The following is a 26,000-nucleotide window of genomic DNA, read 5'->3' on the forward strand; positions in this document are numbered from 1 at the left end:
TCATTTTTAGCCTTTTTTTGTTTCAGAAATCCTTTTTGTGCAGAACTGTGGCTCAGATAGATTGCGAATTGGTGCTCAAGAAGGTGATTTGAGTTCTAATTTGATACTTTACAATAGAGTTCAGACCATAGATTTAAGGAAATTATATTTTTATAAGCATTTTAGAATAAAAAAACTATTCAACGTTTCATATAGATTTCCTTAGTTTAACTGGAAAAATATCAAATGGCACATCTTTCCCAGCCCCACTGTGGTTATCGGACATTTTAAAAAGACACAAAACTGTTTTCTTGTAATATTTGGCATTGTTTCGGGACAGCATGTGTATGCCTCGGGTCATTCGCGGATTCGCTGACACAACTGCCAGTCGCTGTTGAGACGCTGTATGAGTTTTAATATCTGCTCACTGTCCGCAGTGTGTCATTCGTCAATCTTTTCAACACAAGACATGTCAGAGGAGAAATGAACAGTGATGCTCGGGCATCAGAAGGGTAATATGGTGAACTTCCTGTGAGATTTGGCTGAGAGGAGTTTTATTGTCCTTGAATGATGTTGTGTAGGCTCTGCTGAAGCTTGTGGGTTTTGGGAAATGTTTTTTTGTGATTGTCCCTCTATTTTTACTCCTGGCATCATTTTGACACGAACCGGCATTTAAATGAGTCCGCTTTGGTGTCTTACAGAGGGAGTTTTTACCTGGTGCACAATTTAATAACTCATAATTTAATCTGCCAGCTTTAATTTCAGTTAGCCGAAGTGCCTCGGAGGGATTGTAATTTCATTGTCTGCTATCTCGGCTCGATATTTATCATTTTTCTTTGGCTTGTACAGGACCTATATTGTGCCATGTGAGTTTTTGGTTGTTATATCTTCAGTGATGGAGACCACAAAAGAATCGCAATAATAGATAAAGACCTCCACCTTTGAAGATTTTATCAAATCCGGTCTCACGAGCACAGAGACGGCCATCTTTAATTCATAGAGCAGGAATAAAAATGCATCCTAGCTTTGTCTAGCAGTAGGATTCTCAATTTCTGTGTTTGTTCTAGGCAAATTTAATGTTCAGGAAAGAGCATTGTTTTGTGCAATAACACGGCTGGCTGTTTTAGTGTACAGTTTGTGTCAGATGAGCAGAAAGAAGAATCGCATTGCTCTGAGATTGCTCTTTCATATAGCATACTTAAACAACATTTAGATATTACATTCGTCTCTTTCTCCTAAAGTATAAATACAAAATTTAAAATTTTGGACACAATATGACACGTTAAACCTTTAAAATTCATTTGGTCATAGTTGAGATATTTTCTAAGATTTAAATCGCACCGTTTGTTCTTTTACTATCATTAATGACAAGTATAAACAATTGAGATTTCGATTTGAATATGGAGAAGAAAATGGTTAGATGTAAATACTCATTTTAACGTTATGTTTGTGTGTTGTGTATTTTCATAGTCAACTTAACATGCCCTTAGCTGTGTTCATTTTTTAATAATCAGTGTTTTTAAAGGTCAACCACCGGAGAGGCTAACTTTGTTTTCCGCTTCCCTCACTTCAGATTAAATAGTGCTGTTTTCTGATGGTTAATCACAGCTTGCTTAAAGCACCTCATGGCTTCGTCACTTTTTAGGTCACCACCCCTCTGATCTTTATTATAATGTCATAATGACGCCTTGGCGTATGTGTGCGCTAACATGACAGCGTTAAAGTTGAAGCGTTGAGTAGTCGGGCAGTGAGAAGTCAACACCTCACTGTGACACTCCAGAGATCTTCAACTCACTCACAGCCGATAAAGCCTGTTTACACAATAATGACAAGTATAACGTTTTAAAGATTGTTTAATTTTTGTTTCAATTTAAGAGAATACGAGTCTACATCAAAACTATTCAAATAAAACTGCAGATATTTACTTTCAGAGCAATTTTTCCCAGCTGTTGAATGATAAAATACTGACAGCCAATCAAAAAATACATTTAACGGACTAGCAAGCGTTGAATAAATGACATTATCATCCGTTGGTGTGAATGCTAACATAGCTATCTTTATAGCTATTGTTCTCGGTGTGAACGGGGCTTTAGATTTATCTGGATTTGTGCATCACTTGGTTTGACTGTGTTTTAATTGTGGTTCAGACCTGCACAAACATCTGGAGCAGTTGTGTTTTCTGTATTCACCATTTATGCACCAATTATTAAACTAAATGCTTGATCGATTTTTTTATGGATCCCTGTAGTGAACGTGTTCTTCCTGTTGGTCTCCAGCAGATCCCATCTGATGCCGAGGCTGAAGGAATCACGGTCTCACGAGTCTTTGCTCAGTCCCAGCAGCGCGGTAGAAGCTCTAGATCTCAGTATGGAGGAGGAGGTGCTCATCAAACCCGTGCACAGCAGCATCCTGGGACAGGATTTCTGCTTCGAGGTGAGTCGGCTGACCACTGCATCTGCCTTTTGCTAAGCCCTGCTTTGATTTTATTACTGATGCTGTTCGGCATGTTTATTTAGATGAGCTTTTGCTCTTTTCTAATGCGTTGCGTTTTATACATCAATTTACAGAAATTATCCGTAAAACTTACATTAGTGACAGTAGTTTTTTTCTTTTTCCAGAGAAAGAGAGCCAGGTCTGAAGCTGGTTTCTGCACACATTCCCAAATAAACATGTATAACGCCAGAAGGGACACTTATGTTTTGTCGGTGCCTTTCCGAAACCTCGGATGTCCAGATTCGCTGTTTTTCAGGAAATAGGAACACTTTTGAAATGAATACTGTGTTGTCAAAGTTGACAAGAACTTTTATACTTTTTATTGGATAGCTATAAGCAAAATCCAGCGACAAACATAAAAGGCAAAATATTAATAATGATGAAAACCACAAAATATGGAGACACGAGGTTTCGGAAGGACAGCAGTGATTTGCTCCAAAACAAATTTTAATAACATGTTAACTCATTAACATATTGATTTAGGTTCATAGTCAGTGCGTTTTTATCAACATTAGGAACTGTTCTGTTCACTTACACTAATGTTCAGTAATTTTAGATCTTAGCCTTTTTTTTCACTTGATAGTTTTATTCATGTCATTGCATAGTTTTTTGTTGAAGTAATTTTTATGCCCATGTTACATGTTATTCCAGCCAACAAAAACTATTTTCTTGGCAAAGGGTCAGTCGCCGCACTGCTTTGTTGAAACTGTTGCAGACAGATTTCTGTACAAATTGTGGAAAGGAGTTTTAATGTGGGTCCAGTCTCAAAATAGCACATAGCAAAGGCCCATTAAAACTTCATTAGGGCCATTAGCCAAGATCAAACAGTTAGCAGAAATAGCTGCGCTATCTTGCCTTTCTGCAGCTAGATCATTGAGGGGCCACAGATCATATTACTGGATGATTTCCACGTGTGCTACAGGGAAGACTGGCTTTAACCAGATGGTTATATAATCATAAGGTCATAGGGTGCAGGCAAAGAGGGAACCTGAATTATACTGTGATCTGGCATCCTTATGCAGATTTGATAGTTTAGCTTGGAATGGGGGTTAAAACAGTGTTTTGCATACAGAAACGTCTAAACAGAGCACAAGAAAACAGAACGCAAGGCTCTCACGACAGACTGTTTAAAAGTTTATTTAAAGGTGTGCTGAACTGGCCGTTTTTATATTATTTTATACTGTTGTCTGAGGTGTACTTATGACGTCCGCGTGGTTTTTACATTCGAAAACATCAAAATCAATAAGTAACAGGCTATTTTCTACCCTGGTTTTGAGGCCGGATGGAGAAACGCTCGGTTTTAATGGGCGTTAAGACTTGGAAGTAAACGCCCACTGCTATGATTGGATAGCAGTTTGCGTAGTAAACTTAGTTGGAGCCTTCTGTGAATTTGGTTAGACATGCAACGTTGGGTTGCATATTATCAGGACATATCAAGCGATCTCTAACAAGGCAATAGTGACGCATAGTACAAATATGTTTTACTCACATAAGATTGCTGTGCCATTCCTGTCAGATACAATATTGACGGCACAGCACTGCTTTTTAATTTTAATCTCTCCGCAAATCCAGTGCCTTGTTCACAAAGGAATCCATGGTGAAATGAAGCGGACAAATGCTCAATGTTTCACCCACGTGAGCAGGAACGTACTTAAAAATAAACTTCAACCACGCATTCCTAATATCAGAATCCGAAGAAAGCGACTGTGTTCTTCCAGGCGTTTGTTGCTTGGTCGCTCTAAATAAAAACAACAGTGAAAGAAGTCCTCACTTTTGCACATATGACACGGGGCTAGCCGCTCTCGAGAGCCCTTCGCTAAAGTGACAGGGTTGCCAGATCTTCACAGAAAAAATAAGCAAATAAAGGCGAGACAAAAACAAACCTTAAAATGCAAATTGTTTATATATTTTATAAGACCAAAATCTGCAACAGACCATTATTAAGACCTAAGTGCCGAGGCTTTTTGATCTAAGAAACAACAAGCATAAAATCGCTTATTAATAACAAACATGGCAACACAGGAAAAGAGCGCTGTGTGATGTAGCCTTCCGAGCATAAACACAACACAGCGCATATCAGCAGTTTAGTTTAAACTGATGGACAAAACGAATCTTTAGCCAAAAAATATGTCGCTATGGTTACCAGTTTGTCAATCATCACAAATCACACGGGAGTGTGTACTATGTGTGGCTAAAGTCATTCGCGAACCAGTAGGTGGGGCGAGAGAAGTAGTCCTTGATATTTTTCTGTGGAGGCGGTGTTCAACCTATCTATAAGTGCATTCCAGGACCTGGCGTTCGCTGAGCCTGGTGTCAATAACAGTTGTAATTTCAGCAACAAGGGCGTTTTCAGTTCTGATACTTACAGGATGTTTGCTTGAATACGATTCCCTCTTATACAACTTAATTTTGAGGTCTTAATTTATTGCCCCTTTAAAACTTGGAGCTCCTGATTCAACATATTAAAACATTTGCATGCAGTCTTAGTCCCATTAAATAATTTAAACATTATTTTCAAAGAAAGTCAACAAAAAATAGCAGAAACAATACAAGAACATGCCCGACTTTTATTATTTGTTAGCCGAGTCATAGGGCTCAGACATACTGAATTATGTACAGAACATTCATGATGCATTCAAATCAAATCTGTATGCAGATTTTCTTTTCAATCCCACCGTCCTCGGCCCTACTGGTCTGAGGAAGACTTTCCAAATATTCCCGTTCTCTGCTCACCAGAGGTGAGTGTCACCAGCCCATTTCACCTAAAGCTGTTGACCTCCATGCTGCGTTCGGATGCCAGCTGGAAAGAGTGAGACATTCAGTGTTAGTTTGAGTATTGCAGGGGTCAGCCAGAGGTCCATTATGGATTATGCTCAGTTTGCTCAATTTAATCAGACATTTGTTATACAGACTGGAATATCAGTACAGAGATGTCGGGAAGTTGAATTGCAATAGGGTACACCAGTAGTTTTCAACTGGTGGGTACGGACACAGATATGGACACTCCGGTCAGTTCTGATTGGCTCGTGGACTGCAAGGAAAATGCAAAACTAATTGCAAACAATTCAATGGCTGTTAAACACACATACTGAGTAAGAACAGGTCGTCTTTGATCAAAGCATCTGCCAAACGTAAAACTAATTTCACATGCTACAAGTGTATTCTAAGTGCATTCTTTCTGTCCGCCTGTGTGTGGTTTTCCACTTCTGCAAATCGTTTGATTGATTGAGTGCTGTAGAATTCGTTGGATTTTGCCGTCCACCATCTCCTGATCTACAGTACACTACAGTCCTCTCTGCCTCCATTAATGCCCTCATCCGCAAATCTGATCATTGTAATCTGTAATTGCAGGTAACTACTTCAACAGGAAGCAAATGCTTTTCCTGTCGGTCAGCTGCAGAGAGAGACAAATGGATGGAGAATTTGAGACGCGCTGTGCATCCCAACAAGGTAAATCAGAGGATTGATCGGAATTCTGGGTAATTCTAGAAGAGATGAGGTTTAAGCCACAGTCAGCATGTTACCTGTCTGTTATATTGATGTTTTTTGATTGACTTGTCTGCATTAACCTGGCTTTGCTTTTTTAAGTATGTACAGGATTATCTTTGACTTAATCTTGTCAAAGAAATTACTGACGAAAATTTTTGTGGACAGATTTTTTGTCAATAAGACAAAAGGATGCATCAATGGCAAAAATAAATATATAATTTAAATAATTGGTAAATATAAATAAATGTAAATGTATGTGTTTATAAATACAAAATTGATATTCACAGTACACAGACATGTATTATGTAAACACAAACTTTTATTCTGGATGCGATTAATTGCGATGGATCGTTTGACACCCCTAAAGTCAAAAAGATTTTTAATTGTATGGTGAAACTACATTGTATGGCATTTTTATGTGTAAATATAAACACATGATGAGAAGTATTTTCATCATAAGAAGTACTTTTATTTTGATTACAGGATAATACCCGTCGAGTGGAAAACATGCTGAAATGTTGGATTATCGAGGCCAAGGACTTGCCAGCCAAGAAAAAGTATTTCTGCGAACTGTGTCTGGATGACACGTTATACGCACGGACTACCTGCAAACTCAAAACGGACAACGTTTTCTGGGGCGAACACTTTGAGTTCAACAACCTGCCCTCCGTCAAGAGCATCACTGTGCACGTTTATAAAGAAACGGACAAAAAGAAAAAGAAGGACAAAAACAATTACGTGGGCCTGGTCAATATCCCCATAGCGGCGGTCAAGGGGCGGCAGTTTGTGGAAAAATGGTATTCCGTGAGCACGCCGAATCCCAATAAAGGCAAGAGTCCGGGACCCATGCTCCGAATGAAGTCACGATATCAGAGCATGAGCATCCTCCCCATGGAGCTGTACAAGGAGTTTGCAGAGTATATTACCAATAATTATATGTTAATGTGTTCGTTGCTGGAGCCGGCTCTGAGTGTGAAGAACAAGGAAGAGATGGCGTGTGCGCTTGTTCATATCCTGCAAAGCACAGGCAAAGCCAAGGTAAGATAATCACTTAATGTTTGCATGGCAAAATTTATTTTTGATTAAAGTGAAATTTCCCTTATTCTTAAAAAATAACTTGAACCAATAGCAAGATTGCTATTTAGGCATTGAGTTAAAGGGATAGTTCACACAAAAATGAAAATTCTTTCATTATTTGCTTATCCTCATGTCATTCCAAACCTGTTTCTTCTCAGAACACAAAAGAAGATATTTTGAAGAATGTTGGTAACCAAGCAACATTAACGCCCATTGACTTCCATTCTGTTGACATAAAACCACTGTGACATTTCTCAAAATATCTTCTCTTGTGTTTTACAGAAGAAAATGTCATTTACATGTTTAGGGGTGAATAAATGACGACAGAATCTTTATTTTATATTTAATTCCCTTTTTAACTAATTATAAAACTATTACGAAGAGTTTTGTCGAGCAGTAGGCTCAATTTTGGCATCAGAATGAGTGAGTGATGTTGCATAAATGTGTTGCAATGTTTCACTCTTAACATCATGGCTAGAGAAGAACAATGGAGACATGGCCTGCCGTCCCTCATTTAATCATGCGAGTGCCGAGCGCTTTGATTGTCCTCATTAACTCAAGCCCGAGCGGTCAGGCGGCTCAGACCGTCGCCATAAATCAGCCCTAAATCAGGTGACATCGCACACAAAACTGTGCCGTCTGACGCTTTGTCACTCATCTGTCATTATCGATCGAATCCTGCGAGAATGAGGTGCTTCCAAATTGTTTATTGTCTGGCGGCAGTCTGGGCCACTGTTGCATCATAGTGGACCAGCACAACAGTCGAAAGTTTTTCAGGATGCAGGAATCACATTATTGTAGAGGGCAACTGTGAGCTTATTTAGGATTTGTGGGTAGTAATGCAACCCCAAAAGACAATGTCTGTTCTGTTCAGATTTGCTTGAACAAGAGCACTTGTTAGGAGATCTACTGACAGTATGTGCCACCCTGTTTGGAATGAAAATTAGATTTTTTTCAGCAAGCTATTGCTATTAGTTTTCCAATGTACTCTGCCACAATGCACAGTTCAAGCTCTTTAGCGGTTGTTTTTGCAGAAATCATAATAGGTTATTTTTGAGAATTGCTGTGGCTGATCTATCATTAGAAGTCCATAAAGCCACAGTCCTTCATTATGGCAAAGCTAATTGGTCGTGCAATGCATTGACCCTCATTTAAAAGGTCAGAGCTGGTTTGCAAGTGTATTGTATTTCATTAGACTGGTTTCTTTACAGTATATAAAGTCCATTGATGTTCTCTGCATACCAGAGCTCCTGTAAGCTTCTTGTGTTTGTCTGCAGGCCTCCATGACAAAATAAGTTCTTTTGAGCACTGAAAACAACACTCAGCAACTTTGGTTTGGTTCAAATAAACAAAAATCAAAAGTTCCGAAAATTTCTCCTTACTTGACTCTGATGTGCAGCTGTAAGCTTGTAAATTTGTAAAAAAGCTGTCGTGTACGATTTTGCAAGAAGTGCCAGGCATTATTTTACTTCAACACACGTAAAGAAAAGGATGTAACCTGCAATTTTATGTTTCAAACAGAGATGGCAATGTAGAGGCAAAACAAAGATCGCAGCTTAACTGTGATATGATTATTGATATCGCACACACGCATGCACATAATAATATCGTAAATAATTCGGCACTTGTTTAAACTTTTGACCTAAGAGCCACAATGGTTACAAACTCTCTCACACCATGTCTACACCGGACGCGATGCGACAAAAGACAACAGAACGCATTAACATTTTGTCCACACTGGATGCGCCACGACAATCCCATTAGAACAAGCCTTGTGTTGCGTCGCACCGCGTCTGGTGTAGACACGGTGTCGCTCTCTCTCTCCGCCTCACTACACGTGTGTTGGGAGTGTAATTCATTGGCCAAAAAAGAAAATACAGACATTACAAATGTAAAGATTTTTTAAATGCAACAGACATGCATGATTTGGATAAAAGCATCTGCCAAATGAATAAATGTAAATGTGAAATCGCGATAATACCGCTGCGGCGAATATTTTAGGCACGATAACTACGTAGTTAAAACCTGGTATCATGACAGCCCTAGTCCCTATACAGCTGGCAGACAGCATATGTTGTGTTTTGGAGGAAGCGATATGTTGTATCAAGTTATTGACGGTTTCATCGGACGAACGCGCTTGCCCGAATTAAACTTCCGGTCTGTGTTTGGTAAAAGTATAAACATTTATTTTATATTTAATTTATATCGATATTCATTCATATTAATATTGTATATTAATTGTATTTAATAATTTAAAACTACTCAACAACTATTGATTCTTTGCAGAGTTCCACCGGAAGTTAAGTATGGGCCACATAACGTTTGTTTATGTTGTTGCCACTGAAACCATCTATATTATATTTCAACAAAATGTACAGCTGCCGGAGAACATATGGTGGCTTTGCATGTGAAAGGAATGTGAATTTACCATTCATTTCTACACGAATTGGTCACTAGGATATAATATGGTCCGTTGCAAAATAAATCCAGCATGTTTATAGTAAATAATAAATCAAAATAATTAAATACGAGACAGCTTTGTCATGCGCTGCTACAGGTCCATCTGTGTATTTGTATTGAGTATTGATCATTCTGATGTCTGGTGTTTGGACATTATGCTTCAGCCCCCCTGTATAGAACTGATGGTGTGTGCCCAGGATTCGTCCTCGGCATGCCCGAGGGAAATTCCAGCTGTCAGGCCCCATCCTAATCGGCTCATATTAATTCAGGCATTGGTTTGAGGACCCCACTGGTTCAGGTGGTCACATGGAGCTTAAATGTGCAAGTGTATTTATCAGCAGCAGGCTTGTGCACTGGTGTGGGTGGTGCTCATGGGAACGGGTCCTGTGGGCCGGTGGTCATTAGCAGGTTACCCAAAGGAGGTCCAGATGCTTGAATGCATAGAATGGAATTTTAACAAGCTTTTACTTACATATTCATGCCTGCCTCATTCCACCGTGCAAGCGGTTTGACCAAAACGTTTACAACCTCTCCGCGGGCTACTGAGGAATAGGAAATCGTGTGAATGGTAATGGCGTTTGCTTGTGAAAGCCATTTTAAATGTGCAGTATTTGAAGCTGGCCACCAGTTTCAGGTTTATAGGTTTTGATAGAATAAACAAAGGCTAAATTAACATGCATCCGGATCAGAATAGGTTGGGTCATGTTTTGTAGTGCAGTGCAGTGACTTTGCATCGTATCGGGTTTGATGAGCTGTGTTTATTTATAGTTTTGTACCTGTGGTTTCTCTCGTGAGACACGCACTCTTTGTAGCTCACTGCTGTGAAAAGACAGAAGACAAATAACCGTGTAAGGCAAAGGTGTTCTCAATGGTTTTCTAATGGCTCGCTGGTCCAAGTTAAAAGAACTTAACCACAAATCTGTGTGATATTCTGGTCCCTGGGCATCTCTCAAGCCCCCCTTTAAAATGTTTATGAGATTGTTTTACTTGTTTTTTAACTATCCAAGCTAGAATCATAAGTGTGAAGTCTAAAAATTGCATAGCACACATCTGCTCAAGCCGTACATCCGATTGGTTGTTTCAATTCCTAACTTTGAGCAATAATTAGAGTGATGCTTAGAACCATTAACACGAGCTTTGTAAAGACACTTTTACCCAAAGCAACTTACAAATGAGAAAGAGCCAAAAAATTCAAATGTAATATTCCTACTTTGTTTGTGTCTGTTTTTTTGGTATTTAATTCAGTAGTGACTTAATTTTTGCAGCAGTTCGGTGAGAGAGTGTGCCTGTTATTTTTATATTATATTTTTATGTTATTTCATTATATTTTAAAATAAGTTTTTATTACATTTATATACATTTTATTTATATTTTATACATAGTTTTAGGGCTGTCAAATCAATTAATTGTGATTAATCGCTTCCAAAATAAATGTTTGTGTTTATATATATACAGTATGTGCGAGTGCGTGTGTATTATTTTGTGTATTTATGTATACACAAAAACGTATATATTTACATAAACATATATACATTTATATTTCTGTAATTATATAATTTATATTATGTATAAATATAAATATATTACACATATACATAGATATTTGTGTATTTAAATATACATGGCGCACACACACATATATTATATAAACACAAACATTTATTTTGGAACGATAAATCGATTTGACAGCCCTCATGTTTTTATAATATTAGGAAGTATACTGAAGGAACTTTTTCCCAGAACGCTCTAGTTTACACCCAGAATTTTGATGTCAACATTTTTATGAAGTATTTAGATTTAGATTTGAACATACAGTATGTCTAATAAATGCATTTAGCTAAATACATCGATTTGTTTGCTGCTATTTAAATAAAAGTTATGTAACGTTTGCTGAATTTCTGGAAATTGCAGTTCACTAAACCTTTATCCCGTCACTCCAGTTGAGATTTCATTTCAACATTCCGTGTGGGCGCTCAGTTCACATTCCATACTTGCTAAACAGTACGCGGTACATTAGAGCATTGCTGTACACACCTTTAGTTCCACACTATTGTCCACAAGCCTCCATACACAATCTACTCTGTGGTCTTCTTCTGCTCTGTGCTGATTGTGGCACTAAGCTAAAGACACGTTCGATGTGATTTGACAGGCGTGCCGCGGAAGATGTGCTACACTGCGGTTTCTGATTCATGGTAAGACTAAGGAAAAGTGTCATCGTGTTGCAGACCCTGTGCAGCAGGCTGTGTTAAGCTCTCGCGTCCTAATTGAATAGCGAGCTCTGTGACGCCTGCCAAGTGGGTCTCATTTGATCCTCTCGGTATCATACCCACAATGCCCCTCTGCTCCCTTCGAACGGCTCAGATTTGCTTTTATCACCTGCTCCCACTGGTGATGGTGGGGGAGCTACTCTATGTGGTGTGTGTTTTTGGTAAACCATTTTGTTTGTGTTGTGCATTGTTTCCTGTCTTACATAATGCAAACGTTTCAGAGAACGTTTAGATTGTTGTGGACACCTGTTTGGAAGACCGAATCCTCAGATTGCCACTCGTTGAGGCGTGAAATAATGAGTCTGACTCTATCTCTCGAAACACCAACATACAGTACATCTGCTGCAAAGCATTGATCCCACGCCAGAGCATCAGCAGAAATCGAGGCCAGCTATAGACGTGCGCGCACGCCTGCACCCCTAACAGACATTCAGCTGACAGCAGCGCGGCACCACCCACACTGATCTCTGGAGAAATCTCTCTCACTCTCTCTCTCTCCATAACTGAGCATTTCACCGAAATATTAACAATGTAATATAATCTTTCGGCTTTATTGTTTGGAACAACCGCTTTTAATGAAATGGAAAATATAAAACATACGTAATGGAGGTCAGCCAGTTTGTCAGATCTGTGCAGTAAACCTCCGTCCCCGACCGCAAGAGATGTTCTTATGACAGACTCTAGAGGCCTTTAGCATCCTTGTTTGGGCACCCGACTCCCATGCAGGACCAAATGCCGTTCGAGTCCAGCTCGGAGTGGATTCGAGTAGGACCGGTTACACATGACCGTAAGATGAGTGTGAACGCCTGAAAGGCATCATAAAAATGTTTAATATCACATCACGTAGCTTGTTTTCTCAGTAAATTTTTTTGCTTGATCACTTTGTTCTTCTTTATTATTATTATTGTTTTGCTTATTGTATTATTTGTTATAGACCATTTTAAATTTCAAGTTTATTTGTTGTGTGTAAAATGTTAGTGACAAAATGTACATTGGAATGCTTGTTGTGAGCCTCAGACAATCTACAGCAATACATAACATAATAAGAATATGAAATAAAGAGCAAATAAAACAAATTTAAGGATAAGACATAGAATATATACATATACTGTAATATCTACAATTTAAAACTTACAGAAAAAAGAAAGATATACAGATGCGGACAGATATATATATTTATTTATAGATATACAAGGCACACACACATACTGTACTGTATTATATAAACACAAACATTTATTGCCGTAAATCGATTTGACAGCCCTCATATCTTTATCACTTTAGAAAGCATATTGAAGGAACACTTTTTTTCCCCAGAATGCTCTAGTTTACACCAAGAATTTTGATGTCAACATTTTTATGAAGTAGTTAAAAAGTATAATTAAAGATAGAATTAAATGTATGTCTAACAAATGCATTTAACTAAGTGCATTAATTTGTTCGCCACTATTTAAAAGTGATGTATGTTGATGAAAATCTCCCCTTTTCGTCTTGATTTCATCTATTCTGCATATTCATATTGGGGTGGACCTTCAATTACGGTACCATTCTAGAATCAAAAGAAAGTTCAGGGCTTTGCCCAAAAACTTTCGGCTAATATTGATGAAAATTTGGGTGTTTCACACATCACACATAGCTCTTGTATGACTTGAAATATCATCGTATCAGTCGTCTGAGCCTCTTGTATGTTGCTTTTTTGACATACATACATACATACATATACATTTTTATGTAAACATTGGGTTTGAACTTCTGGTGCATGTACTCAGCTGAAACTCATCATGGAGACATTCAAGTCAGAGTGGGATATGCATTTGGAGAAGAAAAACAGGAAGTGAGGGGAAGAATAATATAGTAAAACCAAGAGAAAATTTCATTGGAATACACAGCATCCATTATCCCACAATCAATACGCTTTTACTGCATGAGTCATGCATCCAGTGGGATATCTATAACCGTCTCAATCTGGAACACACCGTGACTACAGCTGCAGTGTTTCTTCAGTCAATAGAGATGTGCCCAGACTCCAAATGAAAAGCCTCTGTATCAGCCCTGTCAGATGTATTTGCTATTTGCAGGTCATCTAGTGAGACGCCCGGCTCTGGATGGGTCAACAACAAAAGTAGGACTTCAAAAACAGTGATCAAAGAAGGGCAGATGGGGAAAGAAAGCAAGCTAAGACCAGCAGTAGCACAGCAGACATATAAACAGCATATTTCCTAGCGTTTCATCTTGTGCGCTATAGCCGTGATGTTAGTTTTTTGATATTAAAATACTCTCTTGTGTCAAATGAATGAAACTGTAAGCAAGTAGGTTGTTTTTAGTTTAAATACTGTGGCGCTGTTATAACGTTGCTTCAAGGTTGTTATTTTTACAATTGCGATTGGTTTGTAAAAATTAAGCACTTCCCCATTCAATTTATGGAACAATATTCAAATGAAACTGAAGATTTAGATCGGACACGTTCATATAAATCTTAATGTGTTTCCGTTTCAGGACTTTCTGACAGATCTGATGATGTCCGAGGTGGATAGATGCGGAGACAACGAGCATCTTATATTCCGTGAAAACACACTGGCTACGAAAGCGATCGAGGAATACCTGAAACTAGTCGGACAGAAATACCTGCAGGACGCTTTAGGTAAAAAAAAGGGTTTGTGAACTTCAGTGCAATTCTGTGTTTTTCTCCTGTAGTTTTAGGCAGTTGAAAACTGTTGCGAACATATGAGATCAATAATTGAAGTTCTGTTCAATTATTTAAGAGGGCGCAAAAAACCAACTGGGTTTGAGAAGATGCCCACAAAATCCAGTGAAAAGAAGTGAAGGGCCAGTTCAAGAGTTGTTTTCAGCCACTGTTTTCGCTCTTGCTTAGAAGAAAATGCGGTTTCACACCATAAAAAACACACTGTCGTTTAACCTGCATTAAAAAACGAAGCCAATTTTATGCACTACGAAATAATTGGTTCATTTTTCAGCATTGGGAAATGAAATCAAGCCATCGATTGGGTAAATCTTATCCTTCGAGGCATTAATGACACGAGTGATGTGAGTGAAATGTGGCCAAACATTTGATCACCGGTGCCGTCGTAGAAATGTACTTTTATAATTGATTCCATGAAGGAACGTGTCCAAAAAATGGTGGTGTTGTCACTATAAACCTGCTTCGTGTAAAATAAAACAGTTTTCGTTTTTATTATATGACTGTGAGGGTCTAACTTCTATTCTTTTTTATTTTAACAAAGATAAATTACTGAGAGCACCGACCTCTTGTTTAAAACCAGCAGTACAGTACTGACGTACCCTGTACCCTGTACTAATTCAGACTCCTTCACGTTGTTAATCTTGCTGCCTTGTTTGATCTTTGTCTCAGGCGAGTTTATCAAAGCCCTGTACGAGTCAGACGAGAACTGCGAGGTGGATCCATCGAAGTGCTCCTCCAGTGACCTGCATGAGCACCAGAGCAACTTGAAAATGTGCTGTGAACTTGCTTTCTGCAAGATCATCAACTCCTACTGGTAACAGCATCACATTCACATCTCGTATCAACATCAGATGGTGTCAACTGTGGTTTGATTTGTTTCATTCCGATTTCCTCCTACCGTATGTTTGACCAACAGCGTGTTTCCTCGGGAGCTCAAGGAAGTGTTTGCGTCATGGAGGCTGGAGTGCAGTAACCGAGGCCGGCCGGACATCAGCGAGCGTCTGATCAGTGCGTCTCTGTTCCTGCGCTTCCTGTGTCCTGCCATCATGTCGCCCTCTCTCTTCAGTCTCATGCAGGAGTATCCCGACGATCGCACCGCCCGCACGCTCACTCTCATCGCCAAAGTCACGCAAAACCTCGCCAACTTTACCAAGTGAGTGCATGTGTGCGAACCATGGATAGAAATTGTGAAACGCTGTTGATAGTACAGTCGTTGATGTCTGTTGTACGTTACAGATTTGGCAGTAAGGAGGAGTACATGTCCTTCATGAATCTGTTCCTGGAACACGAATGGACCAACATGCAGCGTTTCTTACTGGAGATCTCCAACCCAGAGACTATCTCAAATACAGCGGGGTTCGAGGGTTACGTTGATCTTGGCCGTGAACTGTCTTCTCTTCAGTCTTTATTGTCAGAAGCTGTCTCACAGCTCGACCAGGTGAGCGTCTCAGATTGTTTGTTTGTTTTGTAGTTGGGGTGCATATTAGGGTTATCACAATAACCGAGGTATTAAATACCGCGGTTATTAATATTGTGCTAATTCACACATATCGTTAAATTCACAAACTATTCAGAACCTATTTAAGATTTTGCCCTATGGGTCACAATGAGACCCCAAAGCCGCCTTCTGCCTCCCTACAATTGTGTTTTGAGTGTGATTCATTAAAATAAATAGCTAATAGACATAATCAACAAAATTGAATTTTTTTGGTTGATGCGATAATATCATTATCATGAATTCTTTTGGCCACGATAACCGTGTGAAAATCGGATATACTGACAGCCCTAGTGCATATCGCAATGACATTCAGAAATTGTAGTGATCCTTTCTTTTCACAGAAATTTAAATTTGATTTACAAAAGTAAAGCTTTATTGTATCTCTTGTCACATTATTAAGTTATTGCATACCACATTTTAACTTGCAGCCTTATATTTTAGCAATATCAAAGTAGTCTAGTCTAAGGCTGCGTTTATATTTGTCATTAACATGCGATCTCTGTGATCCGAACAAGCAGATCAGATCTTCAGACAATCAGGACACGCGCGTTTACACTTGTCAACATCAAGTGGCATCCACATCTGGATATCTGATCGGATCTCTAGTTTCCCACCCGTTATTTAAAAAAGCCTGCAGTTTGAAAAATAGCCCCGGTGTGGGGAGAGATTTCACAGAACACGTAAAACGGGTTTTTTTCAACCAAAAAAAAGAGCATGTTACAGATAATGATACACTGGAAAGTATCCGCAACAGCCATGTTGAAATCGAGGCAGCGGTGGGAAGTAAACCACAGTCAGAATCAGATACAGGCTACAATTGTTTGGACTACCAAGCTGGAGTTATTAAAACGATTAGTGATCTTATTATGTGAAAGTATAAGCAGAGGATGTATTTGAAATTACACAAGCTTTTGTACTTGACCACTTCAGATGTACCATCACATGTTCAAGCTGCGGCAGGTTTCACTCACACACACACACTCTAACAGTGTTTTTAAACCCATCGTTTGTTTATTAATGTCACAGATACATAAAATAATCACACAAGTAAGTTCATATGATTAAAAGCGATCACTGACATCGTTCTCGTCTATTTGGGTTGGTTCGGCTGCAAGTGACAGCGCGTTGTTTCTTTGGATTGAGATCAAAATAGCGTGCTTACTGACATCAGCTATTAGCAACACTATACAAGCTTGTTTCTGTGTGTAAATGATATATTCAGTGTATTCAGAGCTCCGTTTCAAGCTGCGTGGCCGCCGCTTGTGTCTCGTACTGGCCCCTGGCAGCAGTACAGCATCCCTCGGGACAGCGCAGCTGGAAAAGGAGTGTTGATTGCACCGTATACAGTAAATACACTCACGTATGTTAGAAACAAGCTGGTATAGTGTTGCTATTCGTGTCTGTGACATGAACATAAACAAATGATGCGTTTAAAAACACCGCTGTGTGTGCGAGTAAAACATGTTGGTTGCGGTCACAAATATGTGATGATACAGCTGAAAAATATCTCGTGTGATTTGACATACATCCTCTGTAGGTTGCAAATAATGATACACTGTAAAAAACGAGCGAGTGAGAATAATGATAGCGGGCAGGGTTTTCTGTGAAGTTGTGATCCGGTAACATTCCGATCAGAAGCATGTTTACACTTGTCTTTTCAGTGTGTATGTGGACAACATCCAGATACAGGTCGCATGTTAATGACAAATGTAAACGCAGCCTAAGATTTGCATAATAATGTATTATTTATTTATATATTGTCTTTTATTTAATTGTTTATTTCTTTATATTTATTTCCACCTTTTAGAATAATAGCGAAGTCAACCGAAAACTACACAAAATGAAAGCATGAGAACTATGTAGTAAACAAAATATTAATTGAACAAATCAAAACTTGCTTTTCTTAAAAGTAGACACCCTGGTTTATTTATGGAGTTTTCATGCATGCCGACTACTTTGTTTGCCTGACCTAGTATGTCATACTTTTGATGACAGTTGTTGTAATGCAAAATGAGCAGATGCATCCCAGCTATTGAGGGGCAATATAAACAGGAATGACATTCTAATCTTTCTTAAAGATTCTTATTTGAATGAATGAGGTTATATATAGTTCTCTTGTGTTCTAGAGTACAGTCACTAAACTGGGTCCTTTAGCACGGATCCTGCGGGATGTGAACGCAGCCCTGTCGAATCCCACCGGAGCTCCTGTGGCATCTCCCACCGAGCGTGTGGGGTCCCCCGGCCTGCCCAGCGGCAGCCTGTCCACCGGCCTACAGAAGATGGTCATGGACAGTGAGATTACAGGGTATGTATACACACCGTTTGTTCAGGAGTTTTTCCTCCTGAATGAAATTCCCGATGTACCAGCAAGAACAAATTCAAGCTTGGTGTGCATTTCTTACACCGTGTTCTTACCAGTTTAGCATCTATTGAAGAACAACGTCTACAAGGAAAAGTCATTACAAAAGTCTTGAAATTGAAGCGTGTTAGGTAGTTTTGCGCTGCGTGGTGCGTTGCACACACTCTGTGCCTGTGATTTGTGATAGAAGAAAAAATGGGGCACGACGTGACAATAAAAACCAGACGGACAAATTGCCTGTGGCTTGAATCTTGTGTCATGCGGTTAGGACACGGTGTTATGCTTGTATCTGAGGAACCCATGAACAGTGTGGCTACATTTATATTTAGATGCTTTTATCCAAAACGACTTGCAAAAGTGAGGAAAACAATAATGCAATTCAATAATACAACGCATTAATATGAAAAGTGCTATACAAAAGTACAAATCTACATTAGATGAATTTGTTACTGGCAGAGAATAAAACCAGCTATGCCAGGGTTTGATGATTCATGTTTTGAAAACCATAAAACAGGTCACTTTGGATATAAGCATCAGCCGAATGAGTAAGTGTAAATTTTATAAAGGGAGCTTTTATCCATGCATTTAATATAGACTGTAGAGGACTTAAAAGACATTTTTTGGATTTCTCTTTTCTTAATAACAACCCCTCTAGCTGACATTTTGGAGTGGTTTATTCTCATTGCATTGGCAGATATCAAATATATATTTTTATTGTTGTTCTGAAACACAGGCTGATGAGTTATCTAATGCTATGAGCTGCTGTCACGCTCCTCACCCACTTCACAGCACCCACTTATATTAGATATTTAGATTCGGCTAATAGGCAGTTAATGAGCTTAATTTTAATTAAAGGTGAAGTGTGTCATTACTGCACCACAAGAGCCACCAAAACAATTGCAAAAATAAAGATCCTTTCAGAAACCACACACATCTGCCAAAATTAGCTAAACCAATAGTTGAGTCGTCCCACCCCAAACTCAACTATTGGTTTAGCTAATGTTGTTAATTTTGTCAAGACTGACAGGTAAAAGGACAAAAATGACACATTTAACCCTTGTGAAGTGTTTTTGTTAGCAGGTCTGGTGGACCCACATAATATGTATGCAAAAAACAGATTATATCTCTATGATATGTGTTTGTGTTGAATAAATATAAATGTTGGTGGTTGAGAAACAAACAATGAATTGTATCTTTTTTGTAAACATTGAAAATGGGTCCCACAGACCCGAACACCACACGTGGTTTAAAGAACAGCTAAGATCTTAATTCTGACCAAATGTCATATCAACAGGTCGGTGGATTTCACTCGCCTGCCCTCGCCGACCCCTGAAAACAAAGATTTGTTTTTCGTAACGAGGAACTCCGTGATTCAGCCATCGCCTGCCCGCAGTTCGAGTTACTCCGAGGCCAACGAACCAGACGTTCAGATCCCCAACGGCAGCAAGAGCCTGTCGATGGTGGACCTTCAGGACAGTCGTTCTTTGGAGAGCGCTCCCAATACCTCCTTCAGCGATCCCATCAATGACAGCCAGACGTCTGTGGGTCAGGGAACAGGAGTGTGGACCACCCGCACGATCAAAGTCAACACGCCTGCCGGCCCGACCCTGAGAAGACCAGCCCAAACTCCAACCACACCTAGCGCGGACAGCGTCCCGGGGAGGTCCCAGTTGCTCGCCCCACTGTCTTTCCAGAACCCGGTGTACCATATGGCTGCAGGATTGGCCGTGTCACCCCGCGTGGTGGCCGATTCGGGATCCGAGTGCCAGAGTTCCATCAGCTCCCAGAGTAACGCAGAGGATGCAGGGCCGAAGCATGCGTTTATGAGCCAGTCCAGCGCGGGTGCCAGCGGTGGAGGGGGAAGCAGCGGGGACGAGTTCGCTCGCCGTTCAGGAGAGTTCACCCGTAGACAGCTCTCGCTTACGGAGACGCAACAACAAACCAACGTGCCGCGGCAGAACAGCGCCGGGCCACAGCGCCGGATAGACCAGCCGCCTCCAGGCGTCACGAGGGGCCGCACCCCACCCAGCATGCTTAACACCGCCCCCTATCCCCGCCCGTCCAGTGGCAGTATGATGTCATCATCTCCTGATTGGCCAAGCAGTGGCACCAGACTAAGGCAGCAGTCGTCATCTTCGAAAGGGGACAGTCCGGAATCCAAACAACGTACCCTGCACAAACAGGTGAGTCCAAACATTATCCCCTTAGCAACAGTATAGCAACACCCCAGCATCACCCTCGTTTTTATTTTCCCTTGCTAGTTTGGACACCTCTAAATTAGGCACCATTGGCACGTGTCCTTAAAGCATCTTGGCACTCTGATCTCCTGAGAGTTAATGAATCTTTTGGTCCATCAATAGAATGAAACGGGGCTCCTGAGTTGAGACGATCATACCCTCTCGTGTCAAACTCTCAGGGAACGAAGCAGACAAGCATAATTAATTGTGGGAGCGCATGCACGGCACTGTGATTAAATGACTGCTGAGTGCTCGGATTGTCAAAACTCTTCGTTTGATGTCTGCTGAAGTGAATCTTCATTAAAACATGATCAAACCTTTTTCTGAGCGAGCTTCTTAGTGTTGTTGTCACCTTGAAAAGTTTAAAGACAACATCTAATACGTCTGTCCATCTCTAACCTGCTTTTTCATTCTCTTTGCTGTTTATCAACTTCATTATATTTTGGGCACAATTTGTAGCCAAAAGTGAGCAAAACTTGACAAATCTTGACAGTGGTCCATTTGTAAAACCGCCATAGAAAAAAACAGTAGGAAACCCTTTTTTTAAATGTAAAAATTCAAAAAGGTTACTCATTTACAGCAGACAGATAAGAAAATATGTGTGTGGTTTTATACATTTTATAAATGTATATAAAACATTGTCAAACTGAATGTCCCCACAAGGATGATAAAAGTCAGGTCCACCTAGCCAGTGGTCCCTAGAAATTAAGACAATTAAATAAATTGGAAAAAAAACAATATAGTATATAATAATATTAAAATTATAAATATAATAAAATAAGTTAGTAAAAATACTAATGAGTGAATACAAATATTTATATATTATTTATTTATATTAATATCTATTATTTACATAACATTTATACTGTTTTATTCATCAAATGCTACATAACCAATTATATGAATGTCCAATATGCATTAATATTAAAATATCACAATTTGAAAATAACAATTGAAAAAGAGAAGTGTTGCTTTTAGTCAACGAGTGTGTGCAGAACTGAATTATTCGTGGACATCTCGACATAAGTAGCCAGATTCCGAAGCTGATGTGTATGTGCATCTGGGTTTCTATTATCTTTCGTTAGGCTCCATCACCTGTGAACCCAAATGCGCTGGACCGCACTGCTGCGTGGCTGCTGAATATGAACGTTCAGTATTTGGATCAGGAGGGCATGGACCCGGATACAAAACACCGAGAGGATTTTACAAACAAGGAAGATCTTACACAAACTGAAAAGGTAATAATGAGAGCTCAGCGTTTGTATGAAAACAGCCTCTTTAAAGCAGGTTTTCAGTGCTGGTTTGTATGATGTGTGGATGTAATGCAGGTTTATTGGTTATCTCTAAACCAAAATAAAAATGAGAACATTTTAGGGTTCTTTGTCCCAGCATTCAGATCAAATCACTATACTGTAGAGAGATCTGGTTCAGCCCCGTCTGGTGTTTCTCTCATTCTCTTTAATGAATGATAAGCCCGGCGGATTGTACACCCACATACTCCAGCTCTCTCTCCCCGAGCAGAACTCGCATCCGCTGCGTTTGAAGCTGTTAATGGAAGTGTTGCTGTGAAGATCGGAGGAATCCTCGTGAGGGAACCGAGACTTAATTCACTGTGAAGTTTTAGTCTGGATGCAAAGCCAGGGGAAAAACGTCTTGGTCATTTTGCTTATTATTCTTAGTCTTTGCATATTTATTAAGCCCTTGACAAAGCAGAATCTGAAATGCGCCTGTCAAGGCTCTGTGAAATTCTGTTCTCAAAAACATTCTTGTCTGAACAACATAAAATATTAGATAAAACACGTTTGTAGTTTCTGGATCGCTTGAACCATTTCATCGCAGAAAATCTTTAAAGAGTCTGAAGACAGTTCAGTCATGATATTGAATATGTGTGTTTTTTTCACATGTGTAGTTGACATGACATGTGGAGCAATTACAGCTAAATACAGTACAACCATGCAACATATGATGCATTTCATCTTAAACTATTTTAATAGTATGTAAATGAAAAATGATAAAGATTTAAAATGTTAACATTTTACAAGTCAGATTATTTTTTATTCTATTAAGCACACATCATGTTCTTTGAAGCGTTCTTTTATCGTGGCTTGATAACATGGATTACACAGTGAAACACATTTTTGTTTCTCCCGACCTTTTTATAGTTCTTGTACAATTCTGTGGTGCTAATTATTGTGGTAATATTTATTTATATGTAGCATCAATGTTTTAGTGTATAGTTAGCTCAAGTAAATTTTGAGCTTATGTCATTAATTACGATATATCGGTATATTGCAAATTTTAACATAATTTAAAATTGATTTTCCAATTGTCACTGTAAGAAAATTCTAGAAATTTCTGTAGCACAGGGAAGCTGGGATGAAGCGATGATGGGTGACTACGTCTGGAACTTGGTTTGTGAGGACAGTATTAGTCATAAAAGACAAAAACAATCAAATGTACACTTCTGAAGTTTTGGACGACTCATTTTGTTAAAGTGTTGTTTTAAGATCAGTGTTATGCCAGTATCTTGTCATTTCTGCATATGAGTAATACTACCGAAATGTATAAATTACCATTGATGGTAAAAAATATGAACGTGATTTTCGTATTCAGCATGTTAAACTTCATAATGAAACATTAAAAATGAAAACAAACACAACTATTTAAAAAATGTGTTACATTGTGTTATCTGGGTTTACACAAACTTGTGGAATCCATCACAGCCCAAGTGTATGTTAACAATAAAGCAAATTAACACAACTTGTCAACTGCCCTAATATATTAAAGGAGTCATATGACACGGCTAAAACGAATAGTGTTGTTTGTTTTAAATTTAATGCAAAGTGTATACACAAACTAAGGTTCAAAAACACTGTATTTTCCACATACCGTGCATGTTTGTATCTCCTCTTTGCCCCGCCTCTCTGAAACGCGCAGATTTTTTTACAAAGCGAGGTGTGCTATGATTGGCCAGTTAACCAGTGCGTAGTGATTGGTGGAATACTGCAAGCGTGTGACGGAAATGTAACGCCTCTTACCATATTTGGAACATCAGGTTCCTCTTCAATTGTAATGACAGGTACACCCACCTTACTTGCGTATACATTTGGGCGGTCTTAGTCAAATCATACCACGAACTGACGTAGATTTGTGGGGGTGTGGTTACATATTCGCTTTTAGATAGAATGCATCTTTTGTTCCGACACTTTAATTTTTACAATTTTACATGACTAATACATGCATGGGCAACTTCTAACACACCAAAAACACAGAAAAACAAGTGTTCGCGCCATATCACCCCTTTAACATCTATAGCGCTTTACTTTCACAGCTCGGTGGCTTACAACACATTTGTATGTAGTTGTGCAGGATTTTACAAGATTAGCAGAAGTATAAGAGATGATTACCAAGACTTTATTCATGTAATTTTCATATCAAACCCGAGCGCGGCTGTGAACTCTTCCCCTACACAGAGCTTTGCTGTCCTATAATCCTGATATTAGACATGTTCTGTCTCTCTCTGTCTCCTCCACTTACACACACACATACTCTCTGTCTCACTCATCTGTCTCTCTCTCTCTGTGCCTTTACTTACTCTAACACTTTCTGTCTGTTTCTTTCCCTCTTCTCCTCTCTCTCTCTCCTTCCCTTCCCATCTCTTTTAAACACACAGCCTCTCTGTCTCTCGCTCTTTCTTGTTTGGTCTGTCTATGCCTCACTTAAATTGAATAATAATAAGTAAAGGGTAAAAAGAGACAGAAACAGAAAGTGAGACAGACACTTTATTGGCGTAATTGTGTGTAATAACAAAGTAACACAATGGCAACAAACAGTTAGGAATTAAAATAATTATAACCCACATGGTGTGTCTCTCATTCACTCTCTCCTCAGTATCAGCAGGAGATCGCCGTCCTGCAGGAGAAGCTGCGCATTTCTGCTAAGAAGTTGGAGGAGTATGAATGTCGCATGAAGAGCCAGGATGAGCAGACACAGAAGATGCTCTTGGAGTACCAGGCTCGACTGGAGGACACGGAGGAACGGTTACGCAAACAGCAGGACGACAAGGAGCTTCAGATGAAGAGCATCATCACCAGGCGAGCATCTCATACTGCTGTTTGTGTTTGTGAACCAAAAGATTGTAGGTTTCAGCCCTACAAGAGTTGACCAATGAGAAATTCTTACCAGGGTGCCGTGATGGGTAAACTACCATAAATCTGAATTCCTGTTTATTTGTGTCAAACAGTGCAGGTTATTGTGTCAGAGCAGCTAGTTTCTCTGCACCTGTCACAAAAATGAGGAGACAGCAAAATTCTCTAATTCTCTGGTGGCTTATTGCAATAAAACATGCTGGATAAATGTCTGATATTAAATGTAAGAAGACAAGAGCCACGGTCAGAACCTTCTTACTTAACATGTATTACGCTGCAGCTCTTAATGCATTTCCTGGCAAAGTAACAGTTTTTACCAAGAGGTCACAATTGCTTAACGGGACTTCCTTTTTATAAATATTTGCTTTTCTGAGGTGTTTTATAAACACAATTGCAGTGGTGTAACAATGTATGTGAAATTACTGTTGTAGGTTAATGTCAGTGGAAGAGGAGCTGAAGAAAGATCATGCAGACATGCAGGCCATCGTGGACTCAAAGCAGAAGATCATTGACGCCCAGGTAAATTACGAATGCCTTAATCATCAGTTAACATGGTCAATGTCATAAACTTGCTTACGTATGATTAACCTTAAAAAGAAGTTGAAAACGACCAGTCAGCTGGTCATTAAAGTCCCAGTGAAATAAAAAATAACAATTCCTATTTTTTCTTGAAATATCGTAGCGTTTATTGTAAAAAGCTTACCAATGTGGGTCTTTCTCTTTTTAAAATTCATGTGCCCTTAAAATCTGAAAATGCACTTCCCTCCTGTAGTGACTATCCATCTTAAATGACGTAAGTTAGACGGCTTGGGCGGGGCATCTGTTAACTCCTCCCCTTCAACTGTCAGTCTGCTCCCAGTTCTATTTCAAAATGCTACGGCTGTTTTTATACATCCAATCAAATCGCAGGGAAAAACAAGCCACAACCACAATTTTTTCTCATTCGAAATTCCGTTTCACTCAGAAATGCGTCAGAATACGGAAATAAACACGATTGCAACTTCCGGTTCACGGGGACTTTAATGTAAAATAAACCCTTAACAGGGTGACATTTAAATATCAACCTGAAGGTGGAGGCTGTACTTGTCACATACAGTATGTATTTCAAATAAAAATACACAGAATTGTGTATTGTGAAGTGTTTTTGATAGTTTGATGAGGAACGTCCGCAACCGGCCAAGCAGCTTCTTATAAATAATTTCATAAGCGACAAAACCACCCCAAGAGAATTTGTTTTAAAATCATAGACAAATAACTTTCCATCATAGATGTCTTTTAACAAGGCAAAGAGA

At 39.3% G+C, this 26,000-nt stretch overlaps 1 protein-coding gene across 9 annotated transcripts in view; it reads left to right on the top strand.

Moving 5' to 3' along the window:
- The window catches only part of dab2ipa (DAB2 interacting protein a), a 78,138-nt gene that overhangs the window by 49,375 nt on the left and 2,763 nt on the right, over nt 1-26,000 (top strand). For 5 of the 9 annotated variants that reach the window (XM_057356437.1, XM_057356435.1, XM_057356441.1 and 2 more), the window contains 12 exons: nt 2,256-2,412; nt 5,824-5,922; nt 6,445-6,999; nt 14,262-14,406; nt 15,136-15,280; nt 15,383-15,619; nt 15,703-15,904; nt 18,091-18,269; nt 19,618-20,506; nt 21,646-21,798; nt 24,452-24,654; nt 25,140-25,227. In XM_057356437.1, coding sequence (XP_057212420.1) covers nt 2,256-2,412; nt 5,824-5,922; nt 6,445-6,999; nt 14,262-14,406; nt 15,136-15,280; nt 15,383-15,619; nt 15,703-15,904; nt 18,091-18,269; nt 19,618-20,506; nt 21,646-21,798; nt 24,452-24,654; nt 25,140-25,227 — 3,052 coding nt within the window. The remainder of the gene's footprint in view (nt 1-2,255; nt 2,413-5,823; nt 5,923-6,444; nt 7,000-14,261; nt 14,407-15,135; nt 15,281-15,382; nt 15,620-15,702; nt 15,905-18,090; nt 18,270-19,617; nt 20,507-21,645; nt 21,799-24,451; nt 24,655-25,139; nt 25,228-26,000) is intronic. The other 4 variants (XM_057356436.1, XM_057356443.1, XM_057356442.1 and 1 more) reach the window with 1 other exon arrangement.

This window comes from Triplophysa rosa, linkage group LG17, assembly GCF_024868665.1.
Source record: "Triplophysa rosa linkage group LG17, Trosa_1v2, whole genome shotgun sequence".
Classification (NCBI taxonomy): domain Eukaryota; kingdom Metazoa; phylum Chordata; class Actinopteri; order Cypriniformes; family Nemacheilidae; genus Triplophysa; species Triplophysa rosa.